This window comes from Emys orbicularis, chromosome 9, assembly GCF_028017835.1.
Source record: "Emys orbicularis isolate rEmyOrb1 chromosome 9, rEmyOrb1.hap1, whole genome shotgun sequence".
Lineage (NCBI taxonomy): Eukaryota > Metazoa > Chordata > Testudines > Emydidae > Emys > Emys orbicularis.
In genome coordinates, this window is record NC_088691.1 from 23,346,582 (window position 1) to 23,359,541 (window position 12,960).

General features: G+C 45.4%; 1 protein-coding gene across 1 annotated transcript in view; it reads right to left on the reverse strand.

The window, feature by feature from the left end:
* Window positions 1–3,576, reverse strand: part of LOC135883988 (rho GTPase-activating protein 20-like) — a 59,839-nt gene extending 56,263 nt beyond the window's left edge. Inside the window, exon 1 of the mRNA XM_065411265.1 lies at window positions 3,496–3,576. Coding sequence (XP_065267337.1) covers window positions 3,496–3,576 — 81 coding nt within the window. The remainder of the gene's footprint in view (window positions 1–3,495) is intronic.
* Window positions 3,577–12,960: the final 9,384 nt, after the last annotated feature.

Below are 12,960 nucleotides of genomic sequence, written 5' to 3' on the forward strand. Positions count from 1 at the left end.
GTGGGTTTCTGGAATGGTAGCATAGGTATCCATGAAGGAGTGTGTAACTGGTCTGAGTGAGTACACTGGTGTAATGTAGGAATGTGTGCAGATATAATGTAGGCTATGTAGGTGTTTATGAGTGTACATGTGAATTGGTGTCATGTAGGTGTCTGAAGATGACAGTACAGATGAAATCAAGGCGGCTATGGAGGCGGATGTCATATAGGTGTGCTGATATCAGATGCTCTCGTGGCTGTGTCTAGGTGTGAACGGCTGTAACATGCATAGTTGTCTGAGAACAGCAAATCAGCTAAACAGTTTCCTTCCTTATTTCTCATACCAAGATGCAATTTGTATAGAAATAACAATTCTACACGAAGCACAACAATCAGCGGCTAGACCCAATGCTTCCCCTAAGGGGCCTGGGGTGGAAGAGGTATAGTTTGCTACTGTGAATTTAAAAAAAAAAAAAAGCACATATTTTTAAAAATAAGTCAGAATCCTACATAGATTATGAATAAGGGGACTCAGCATCTCTTGGCTAATTAGAGTGAATGTCCACTAGGTCTTCAGGCTGGTGGCTAAATTTTTAAAAAAAAATACTGATGTGTTCATCATCTGATATACCTAAGCAGAAGATGCAGCCTGACTAGTGTTTGTTTAGAATAGAAGCTCTTGGATCACATCCATTGAAGTCCTGGTAGCAGTGTAACACATTACCACACAGGAGATTTGTGTGCAGTGCAAGAGTAGTCCCAGGACTTTCTCATTTCCAAGGTCTGTGCAGCTAAGGCTCAATGAAGAGGGACAGATTGGAGAAGCACTCCACATTCAAACATTGACCCCAGCCTCATGCAATTGGAAATTTCAGGAGAACCTTATTCTGGTTGTGGTCCCAGTTGGAACTCAGACTACAGAGATGCTCAAAAATAAGTTGAAGACAAAGATAAGCCATATACAATTTTGTTCACCAGGAGAACTTTACAAAGCCTTTGACAACCCCTTGTATTTAGTTGCTAGAACACAGAGGAGCCAGAAGACACTGCAAGCCACTATATCTCCCATGCTGGCCATGTTCTAAAAACAACAGAGAGATTTCATTTCTAAATGTTTGCTATGTAATTCATATTTGAATAACATGGCTCAAAGCTAAATAGTAATACCCTGAAAAAGCTGATTTCAGCAAATTATAAGTCTTTTTTAAGAGTAAACGTGATAGATTTTCTCTTTTCTTCTATAAGGAGCATGTATAAATTATTGGGAGTCACTAAAAGATGCTATTACAAATTCTCTTTCAAGCTCCATTTGACTGACTGTATAGACTATTCGATCTTGGAGAAATGTGTTTTGTTAGTTAGGATATAGTTCTTTTGAGAAGCTGTGCATATCACTAGTGAAGCTCCTTGCTGCTGTAGTGTTTCTCTGAGTGAATCCTTTATTATCTGCAGGGGCACTGCCTGCAATATAGACCCAGTCAAGCCAACAAAAACATTATGTGGGGCCAACATTACATGACACAGTGTGGTGAGGTGAGGTGGTGTATCAGACCAGGCCTTTTTTTTTTTTTTTTTTACACTTTAATTATTTTTCTTGTCCACATTCCAGATTACGATGCTGTATTATTTAAAAATTAATAAAGACATTAAAAAATTAACCCAGCTTTTCTTTCAATTTTAGAAAATGTTCAAGTTTTGAACAAAAGTTCTGGAAGGTTATTTTGTTTGAATCAATTTGTCCATCCCTAATCCCTAAATTCCAGGGGCAAGGAGATACACGCATTAATATTCACTCCTACTTGCCTTTGCTGGCTGGATTTGCTGTCAGAATGATAGAGGAAAGGTGCTGCTATGGAGGATGAAAAGGTAGTGATGCCCCAATATGAAAGGGTAGGAGAAAAGATCAGTTCTGGCTGGACACAGAGAAAAGGAGACCAGAAGTTGAACCTCAGTTCTGATGATATCCCCTCCAGATTGCTCGCCAGCACTTTGTAACAACTGTAGAAGAGACTGGCCCCAGAGAACCCACTGAGCCTAGTGCACAGTGGAACAGGACTTGGGTGGTCTCGTCAGTGCTGTGTGGTTAGGATATAGATCTTTTGAGAAGGCAGCAATGATCAATAACATTTTTAGTTCTGCAAAGCAGTCGAGTCTCAGTGCCTTGATTTTGAGCTCCCAGCCACATGGGACAAAACTGATAATCAGGCCATTGAAAACATCGCTATCACTAGGATTGCATTGCAAACAGGCAGCTGCAGAGCTCTGACATACCTCTCTTAGCTCAGAGTTCATAATAGGTTTAGATTAGGGTAGCCACTTTTTTGTGTTGAAATCCCCCCCCCCCCCAAAAAAAAGTTTGTTATTTTTCAATGTTAAGAGATATGGCAGAGAACACAGTCCCCTCCACCCCCAGTTGCTAGCACCAATAGCTCCCCTTGGCCCACTGCAGCTGTCCTGCTAACACAATAGGTGTGAAGCTTAACCTGCTATTTATGGATGGAGAGCTGAATCGACCAGCATTTGAAACATTGTCATGTGATATTTATCTAGTACTTTACATCCCAAAGGATCCCAAACATTACTGACATAGGAAACACTTCACCTACCACTGAAATGCAAGCACCTCTGGAGTGGAACACATCAGTTGTTTCACAATAAACAGGGACACCACAGAACAGTTTCAGAAAGGAAGAAGAAATTTGTGGCCAAATGAACCTGCAGGGGGGATTTGGGTTTGTAATAACCCAAGGCAGAATTTTGGTTATCAGGAGACCCAGGCTAATATCTTTACCAAAAATCCCAAGTGAAAAGCATAGAGTGGTGAGTTAAGCATTTCAAAGACTGTTGATGTTACTCTGAATCTAGTGGCATCTACACTTCTCCCTTTAATGCCAAATACTGGATTGTTTATATTACATAGCACTGATTAAATGATATCATGCCATCATTTGTATAGAAATAAACTACTAAGATCAGTGTGACACCAACAGAAACTGCATCTGCTCCTTTCCAGATTTTAGGGATAACTCACATCTTTTATTTTTAGCCATAAAATAGCCCAGGGGCTGATGGAGATTCATTGTTGAATATTAGTGCACAATGAGATGGAGTAGGGAGATATTTGTATGACCTCCTATTACAGCTTTCTAATGGAGAGAATGACAGGCAGGTTACAGGCCAGCTGAATGGCTTGAGAAGTTAAACCTACCATGTGAGACAAAATAATACCTAACCCCTTAGATGGAGGCACTGCAACTTATGGACCCTCAGGAAAAAAGACAACAGTTTTCAGACCGATTCTAAGTGGGAATAAACATGGGCTTAGTAAACAGAAGTGGTGGATAGTTAAGCAAATGAAGTGGGTAGAAGGAATGTGAAAAAGACCAAGGGATTTGCTTACTGGTTCCTAGCATGGAAACACACAGTTTCTGCAGACAAATTAAACCACATGCCGAAGCCCCAAACACAACTCAGCTGTGCTTTCATCTCCCCTTTAACATGCCAGCCATGTACTTGCCTTCCCCCACTCCTGCATCCACACTCTTGGGTCTTCTTCGCTCTGTCCCTTGGGCAGATTAGCCTTCTGTTGAGGAGTCATCCTCCTGGCTGGGTGCTGGTCCTTCTTCTGAGTACATGATTTATTCCCAACCTCACATGTTTGTCTATCGCCACAGTCAGAGGGGAGAGAGGGGAAAATCCCAAGGAGGGGGGGAGTTGTTACTGGGTCTATTTTACAAGTCCCAGTTGTTGGAGTATCAGTCAGATAATCCTTGGATTCCGTTAGGTGCTGCCAGCTCCAAAGCACAGGAGCAAGTGACCGGAGCAAGTAACATTGCCTGCTTGCTTTTTCTGATCAGCTGAGAGGGGATCCAGCTAAGTTCCTCCTACTTGCACTGCCTAAATAAGGACATTGACTCACAGTTGGCTACACGGTGCTCCTTTCTGAAAGCACTTACTGCTAACAGCAATCTTGCTCTTTAACTAAAATGCTGCATAAAGTGAGCATAGAAAAGGAACCTGAACTCAGAGTCTGAGATCACAAGGGGATCCTTCATTCTTGAAATAAGGGGCAGGAGTCCTTGCTTTGCCAAATGCAGAACTCCCTGAGGACTGAATTCTATCGATTCACAACAGAACACAACACTTCTGAGGTTCTGGTTCTGACAAAACACAGTTCTGGGCTGCTTCCTGCTTTTTTTAAATAAAGAAGCACGGCACTGCCTCGATCGCTGCCGAGGCTGGGCAAGAATGACTTTCAAACAGAAAGTTTTCTTGTTTACACAGCACAGGCTTCCAGTGACTTAAAAATACATGTTCGTTATTCCATCTTCCTTGAAAAGCAATGGTTTGAATTATACCCTCCGTTTTATTTAAGGCCTAATCCAAAGCCTACCAAAGAAAATGGAAAAAACTCCTCCTGGCTTCAGTGGGCTTTGGATCAGGCCTGTATGAACTCAAAAAGTTTTGCAAGCCCCTCAAAAGTTGAGGAGGTTTGGGAAGGCTCAAGCAATACCTCTTTTTCGCCTGCTGAATCTTTCTGCACATTCCAGATATTAGGAAACAACCTGGTCTTTATTAGAACAGCAAACCCTTCCCCTAGCAAATCAGCCAGGCATTTCCCATTCTGTATTCCTTCCAGATAAACTCAAGATGTGAAAGCAGAGTGGAAAAATTCACACCACTGATGAAACCAGGAGGAATGTCACGTTTCAGGGTTGAGCGCGTGAGACAAACAAACCTTCATGTTTTCACCTCACATTTTTCTCCATGTGGCAAAAAAGTAAATAAAAAAAAAATAATAATAAAAAAGGAAGGTAGTTTACTGGGGAAAAGGCAGAATCTCTGTTGAATATGGACATTTCCACACAGGGTAAAACCTGCCATTTGTTCCAGAGTAGAAGCTGCACATATCTTTCTTTGACAAAAAAACAACAACACATTTTAAAGCATTAGCGGCAAAATCATGCCGTTGACCAAATTCTTGCCCCATAGTGCAGAATCTCAGTTTTTGCAGAATAAAAATTCACAAAGCCAGAATTGGTACCATTCGTGACTTGGTCTAGCAGCCAGTGGACAGCTATCTGCATCTGCATCACCCCAGAGTTGGCACTAACAGGTTCCTTTTCTGAGCAGACTCAACTGTGAGACCAGGGACTGAATGGGCCAGGGATAGTGAACAATGCCCCCACTCTGAGAAGTGGCTGCTCCATGTCAGGGGTGAAGCATGGTGGCATGAGGGAAACTTGCCCTGCTACTGCCCATGCTGTTCCCATTCTGGGATAGAAGACTACAGGCTCTGGGGCTGTTATCCTGGTACCCTTCACCACCAACACTAGGTTCACTTTACCTTGTCACATGTGTTTGTTGAGTCTTCTCCAAAAAGAGTTTGCAATCTAATTTGAGAGAAGGTACCATATCTTCTTCTAAGTTTGTGCCGCACCTAGCACAATGTAACCTCAATCCTGATTGCAACCTCTAAGTTCTACCACAATACTATGCAAATAAAAAAATAGATAGGTACACATGGACGCACACGTTGGCCACACATTCATTCCATAAAACACTCTATGGTGAGAGCTCTACAGAAATTCTTTTGAGAGCATAAATCCATGCAGCGATGACATACATTCTTCCCTGGGACTATTTCCGTAATTCCTTCCCCCATGTCAATAAAAGTCATAATTGCAGCACACTGCATGGATCTGAAACAACCTGCCATGGCAGACACCCAATTTCCCACTCTTCTGTTCCTTTCATGGAGAATTTACAATCCACTGACCCTCTCCTTGAGGCTAAACATAGGTATGTGTCTTGTTTGTAACACTGTGTGAGAGAATCGACGAATGAAAAACACAGTGGATCATAAAGAGCAGATTAATGGGAAGGTGAGTGCATTTAATAATGCAAATCCTTGCTTTTGGAAAGATCTCTATGGGCGTCTATTGCTTTGTTCCTTGTTTTTATTAGGCAAACATTTTTGGGAAGCTGTGGCTCAGCACTGGTCTTTGCCAGACCAATGTCTTTCCAGCCTGTTTGGATGCCAAGACACACTGGCAAGACCAGTATTGTTCCCTCTGGGTATCTACTCTTTTCTACAATTGGATATTTGACAGGAACATTGTGTCACTTGAGTAACTCACCACTTTTTCCCACCTTTCTTTAAAAAAAACAAAAAACAGTGAACTCTGCACTGGTGAAAGGTGCAGCTAGACACCCTCGGAGACTGAGCCCTGGAGTGGAGAAACCATCTCTGTATGTGAGAGGGTCAGTCAGTCTCATTGGTCTATTCAGTCCTTGGCCTCTTTTGGAGCCTGCCAACAAGGAAGCCAGTTAATGCCAATTGTGTTTGTGGGCATTGTCATGAAGTGATTATTTATTAGTACTACCATAATATAGGAGGCTGGGGTTTTCAAAAGACCCTAAGGGAGATAGGTGCCCAAATCCCATTGAAAGTCAGTGGCAGGCTAAAATCCTTAGGCACTACTTTAAAATACCAGCTGGTTTTCTAATGTCCCCCCATCAACACAGTTTCTTGGCCCCATATATGTAGCTAAGGGATATGTAGCGTTCCCCTGGTGTTATCTGGACTGGTGATTTGCTAAGTCACTCCAATCCTTGACTCTGGGAGCCAGCCTTCCCTGCTCTGCTGTGAGAACTCCCACTCCTGGGCTGTTCACGTACAGCCTCTCTGGCATGTAAGCTGCTTGGATTGTGAACCGAATGACACTAGCCAATACCTTCAGTCCCAGACACAACCCTAGGAACCTCTGTCTTGCAGTGTCCAGTATGCCCACTGGACACTGCAAGCTTATATGAGTTCGTCAATTTAACAAAGAAATTTATATGCACCAGGCTTGTTATCTCAAGGGGAGTCTCTGACATGCTTCAAACCTAACGCACTGCTTCAGGCAGAATAAACAAACAGATTTGTTAACTACAAAGATAGATTTTAAGTGATTATAAGTCAAAGCACAACAAGTCAGATTTGGTCAAATGAAATAAAAGCAAAACGCATTCTAAGCTGATCTTAACACTTTCTGTGCCCTTACAAACTTAGATGCTTCTCACCACAGGCTGGCTGGTTGCCCTTCAGCCTGGCTCTCCCCTTTGATCAGCGCTTCAGTCGCTTGGTGGTGATGTCTGTAGATGGAGGTGAAAGAGAGAGGAAGAGCATGGCAAACGTCTCTCCCTTTTATCATGTTCTTTCTTCCCTCTTTGCTTTGCCCCCCTCCCCCCCGAGTCAGGTGAGCATTACCTCATCGTAGTCCCAAACTGACCAAAGGAAGTGGGGTGACTCATTCGAGAGTCCAACAGATCCTTTGTTGCTGCCTAGGCCAGTGTCCTTTGTTCCTGTGAGGCTGGGCTGGGTTTGTCCCATACATGCCCTGATGAGGTGTGAACTGCCCCTCTGCTCTTGGAGAGTTTTTGCTTGGGCTTGTTTTAAGCCATGAGGACACATTTTCAGCCTCATAACTATATACATGAAATTACAACCTATAACATTACTATAACAACAATTACTATAACATCACTATAACAACAATGCTCAGTGCATCATGAGCCTTCTGAAGACACCCGACATGACAAACTTTGCATTGGATACCACACAATCATTTTATAAGGATGAACATGGAGGTGTAGGGTGTTATGTCAGTTCCATCTGAGACTGGCCCAAACTCCTTGCATACCTCCTTTACCAATGCTCTCTAAAGTGGTCTCTAAAGTCCAGAGTTGCTGTCTGACAGGGCAGAGTAGTTTCATAGATTCTAAGGCCTGGTCTACACTACAATTTTAGGTCGAATTTAGCAGCGTTACCTCGATTTAAGCCTGGACCCATCCACACAACGAAGCCCTTTTTTTCGACTTAAAGGGCTCTTTATATCGATTTCTTTACTCCACTTCCGACGAGGGGATTAGCGCTGAAATCGGCCTTGCCGGGTTGAATTTGGGGTAGTGTGGACGCAATTCGACGGTATTGGCCTCCGGGAGCTATCCCAGAGTGCTCCATTGTGACCGCTCTGGACAGCGCTCTCAACTCAGATGCACTGGCCAGGTAGACAGGAAAAGGTCCGCGAACTTTTGAATCTCATTTCCTGTTTGGCCAGCCTGGCAAGGTGCAGGAAAGTGCAGATCTCATCAGCAGAGGTGACCATGGAGTCCCAGGATCGCAAAAGAGCTCCAGCATGGACAGAACGGGAGGTACGGGATCTCATCGCTGTATGGAGAGACAGTAAATGAAATGCCAAAACATTTGAAAAAGTCTCCAAGGGCACGAAGGACAGAGGCTATAACAGGGACGCAAAGCAGTGCTGCGTGAAAATGAAGGAGCTAAGGCAAGCCTACCAAAAAATCAGAGAGGCAAACGGCCGCTCCGGGTCAGACCCCCGAACATGCCGCTTCTATGATAAGCTGCATGCCATGCTAGGGGGTGCAGCCACCACTACCTCAACCCTGTGCTTTGACTCCGTCAAAGGAGAATCACGCAACATGGAAGCGGGTTTTGGAGATGAGGAAGATAATGATGAAGAGATTGAAGATAGCTCACAGCAAGGAAGCGGAGAAACTGGTTTCCCCAACAGCCAGGATACGTTTTTCACCCTGGACCTGGAGCCAGTAACCCCCGAACCCACCCAAAGCGGGCTCCCGGACCCTGAAGGCGGAGAAGGGACCTCTGGTGAGTGTACCTTTGTAAATATTACACATGGTTTAAAAGCAAGCGTGTTTAATGATTAATTTGCCCTGGCATTCGCGGCCAGTACAGCTCCTGGAAAAGTCTGTTAACGTGTCTGGGGATGGAGCGGAAATCCTCCAGAGACATCTCCATAAAGCTCTCCTGGATGTACTCCCAAAGCCTTTGCAAAAGGTTTCTGGGGAGGGCGGCCTTATTCCATCCGCCATGGTAGGACTCTTTACCACACCAGGCCAGTAGCACGTAGTCTGGAATCATTGCATAACAAAGCATAGCAGCGTATGGTCCCGGTGTTTGCTGGCGTTCAAACAACATCCGTTCTTTATCTCTCTGTGTTATCCTCAGGAGAGTGATATCATTCATGGTCACCTGGTTGAAATAGGGTGATTTTATTAAGGGGACATTCAGAGGTGCCCGTTCCTGCTCGGCTGTTTGGCTGTGGCTGAACAGAAATGTTCCCCGCTGTTAGCCACGCGGTGGGGGAAGGGATGAAGAAATCATCCCAGAGAATTGTGTGTGTGGGGGGGGGGGTTATTTGGGTTTGTGCTGCACGCTAACCCGCAAATCGCAGCCCCTCCTTTTAAATTGCCAACCCATTTTAAATGGCCAACCTAACGGCCGCTTGGTATGGGAAATGAGGACGCTGCTGTTTGAAACCATTCCCACATGTTATGAAGGTTAAAGAAGCCAAAAGACTGTGGCTTACCATGGCTGCCTGCAAGCTGAATTCTGTTTCCTGGCACTGCGTGAGTGATCTCTCACACCAAACCGGCAGGCCCTCAATATAAGAGGCAAAATGTGACCTTGTAACAAAAGCACATGTGCTATGTAATGTGAACAGCAAGGTTTAACGTGAAAGGGTCTACCCATTGTTCTCTAAAATGTGTCTTTTTAACTACCACTCTCCCTTTTCCTCCACCAGCTGCAAATGTTTCTCCTTTGCAGAGGCTAGCGAAGATTAGAAGGTGAAAAAAACGCACTCGGGATGAAATGTTCTCTGAGCTCCTGCTGTCCTCCCACACTGACAGAGCACAGCAGAATGCGTGGAGGCAGACAATGTCAGAGTGCAGGAAAGCACAATATGAACGCGAGGAGAGGTGGCGGGCTGAAGAGAGTAAGTGGCGGGCTGAAGATGATAGATGGCGTCAGCTTGCTGACAGAAGGCAAGAGTCAATCTCAGACTGCTGGAGGATCAAACTCATATGCTCCAGCGTATGGTTGAGCTGCAGGAAAGGCAGCAGGAGCAGAGACCGCCGCTACAGCCGCTGTGTAACCAACAGCCCTCCTCCCCAAGTTCCATAGCCTCCTCACCTAGACGCCCAAGAACGCGGTGGGGGGGCCTCCGGCCACCAGCCACTCCACCCCAGAGGATTGCCCAAGCAACAGAAGGCTGGCCTTCAATAAGTTTTAAAGTGCAGTGTGGCCTTGTCCTTCCCTTCTCCCCCACCCTGGTGCTTCCCTCCTCCCTCACCCCTCCTGGGCTACCTTGGCAGTTATCCCCCTATTTGTGTGATGAATTAATAAAGAATGCATGAATGTGAAGCAACAATGACTTTATTGCCTCTGCAAGTGGTGATCAAAGGGGGGAGGGGAGGGTGGCTAGCTTACAGGGAAGTAGAGTGAACCAAGGGGGGGAGGGAGGGAGGTTCATCAAAGAGAAACAAACAGAACTTTCACACGGTAGCCTGGCCAGTCATGAAAGTGGTTTTCAAAGCTTCTCTGATGCGCACCGCGCCCTCCTGTACTCTTCTAACCGCCCTGGTGTCGGGCTGCGCATAATCAGTGGCCAGGCGATTTGCCTCAATCTCCCACCCCACCATAAACGTCTCCTCCTTACTCTCACAGATATTGTGGAGCGCACAGCAAGCAGTAATAACAATGGGAATATTGGTTTCGCTGAGGTCTATCCGAGTCAGTAAACTGTGCCAGCGCTCTTTTAAACGTCCAAATGCACATTCTACCACCATTCTGCACTTGCTCAGTCTATAGTTGAACAGCTCCTGACTACTGTCCAGGCTGCCTGTGTATGGCTTCATGAGCCACGGCATTAAGGGGTAGGCTGGGTCCCCAAGGATAACTATAGGCATTTCAACATCCCCAACGGTTATTTTCTGGTCTGGGAAGAAAGTCCCTTCCTGCAGCTTTTGAAACAAACCAGAATTCCTGAAGATGCAAGCGTCATGTACCTTTCCCGGCCATCCCACGTTGATGTTGGTGAAACGTCCCTTGTGATCCACCAGTGCTTGCAGCAGCATTGAAAAGTACCCCTTACGGTTTATGTACTCGCTGGCTTGGTGCTCCGGTGCCAAGATAGGGATATGGGTTCCGTCTATCGCCCCACCACAGTTAGGGAATCCCATTTCAGCAAAGCCATCCACTATGACCTGCACATTTCCCAGAGTCACTACCCTTGATATCAGCAGCTCTTTGATTGCGTTGGGCCCATACTTTGTGAGAAGTCTATGTCCATGTCTATTTCCTCATCACTCTCATCACCGCGTTGCCGTCGCCTCCTCGCCTGGTTTTGCTTTGGCAGGTTCTGGTCCTGCATATACTCCAGGATAATGCGCGTGGTGTTTAAAGTGCTCATAATTGCTGCGGTGATCTGAGCGGGCTCCATGATCCCAGTGCTATGGCGTCTGGGCTGAAAAAAGGCACAAAACGATTGTCTGCCGTTGCTCTGACGGAGGGAGGGGCGACTGATGACATGGCTTACAGGGAATTAAAATCAACAAAGGGGGTGGCTTTGCATCAAGGAGAAACACAAACAACTATCACACAGAATAGCCCCCTCAAGGATTGAACTCAAAACCCTGGGTTTAGCAGGCTGTTGATTTCACGGAGGGAGGGAGGAAGCAAATGAATACAAAACAAATCGGGTCTATTTCTTGTTTTGATCCACTCCATCTATCTTTTACATCTTAGGCTGGCAGCAGATGGTGCAGTACGACTGCTAGCCATCATCATCTCCTGGGTGCTCGGCAGAAGATGCTGCAATTTCTAGCCATCATCATCTCCTGGCTGCTTGCCAGAAGACGGTGCAGGACTGCTAGCCATCGTCATCTCCTGGGTGATAGGCAGAAGATGGGAATGACCTGGCTGAGTCACTCCCATGTCTGCCCAGGCGCCCCTGACCAACCTCACCGAGGTCGGCTAAAAGAGCACCCAGGAATATGACGAGAACGGCTACCAATCGTAATGCACCATCTGCTGCCAAAAGGCAATGAGCTGCTGCTGTGTAGAAATGCAGTCCCACGTCTGCCAGCACCCAGGAGACGTACGGTGACGGTGAGTTGAGCGGGCTCCATGCTTGCCGTGGTATGGCATCTGCACAGGTAACCCAGGGAAAAAGGCGCGAAACGATTGTCTGCCATTGCTTTCACAGAGGGGGGGAGGGAGTGGGGCCTGACGACATGTACCCAGAATCACCCGCGACACTGTTTTTGGCCCATCAGGAATTGGGATCTCAACCCAGAATTCCAATGGGCGGCGGAGACTGCGGGAACTGTGGGATAGCTACCCACAGCGCAACGCTCCGGAAGTCAACGCTAGCCTCGGTACTGTGGACGGAGTCCGCCGACTTAATGCACTTAGAGCATTTTGTGTGGGGACACACACAATCGACTGTATAAAAACGATTTCTAAAAAACCGACTTCTATAAAATCGACCTAATTTCGTAGTGTAGACATACCCTAAGGCCAGAAGGGACCACTGTGATCAACTAGTCTGACCTCCTGTATAGCACTGGCCATAGAATTTATCCCAAATAATTCCTTATGAAAAGGACATGAGATCTAATTGGATCCAAGTTTATTTACTTTGGAAAGTTTGTATCGCATGTGAAGTTTCCTGTTGAAAGTCTTTCATTTGCACTACAGGGAAACCTCACCTGTGTGTGGAAGTCCACTTTTGAGTCATTAAAGATGCCACTTGAGAAAATATCTTCCAAAGTAAACAAATAACACGGCTGGGATACTTTCACATTGCCATCACTTTGAGGGATTTCAATACCATAAAACACCCTCTAGACCTAGACTGTGTTTGAAAATAGACTAGAACCTGAACTATAATATACTCAGATATCTTCTAAATGAAAAGCTTAATCCTTGCCAACCTCAAGCATTCAAAAATCATGGGTCAGTTCCCCGCCCCCAAATCATGAGATTTAAAAAAATTTAAAAAATAATAGTACATTTTGGGTTCTTTTCATTTGCCTTCTGGTACACCCTAGTCATGTTTTCAAGCTTTTCTCCCAAACCATGGGAATTAGAAATTTACTTTTAAAATGGAAG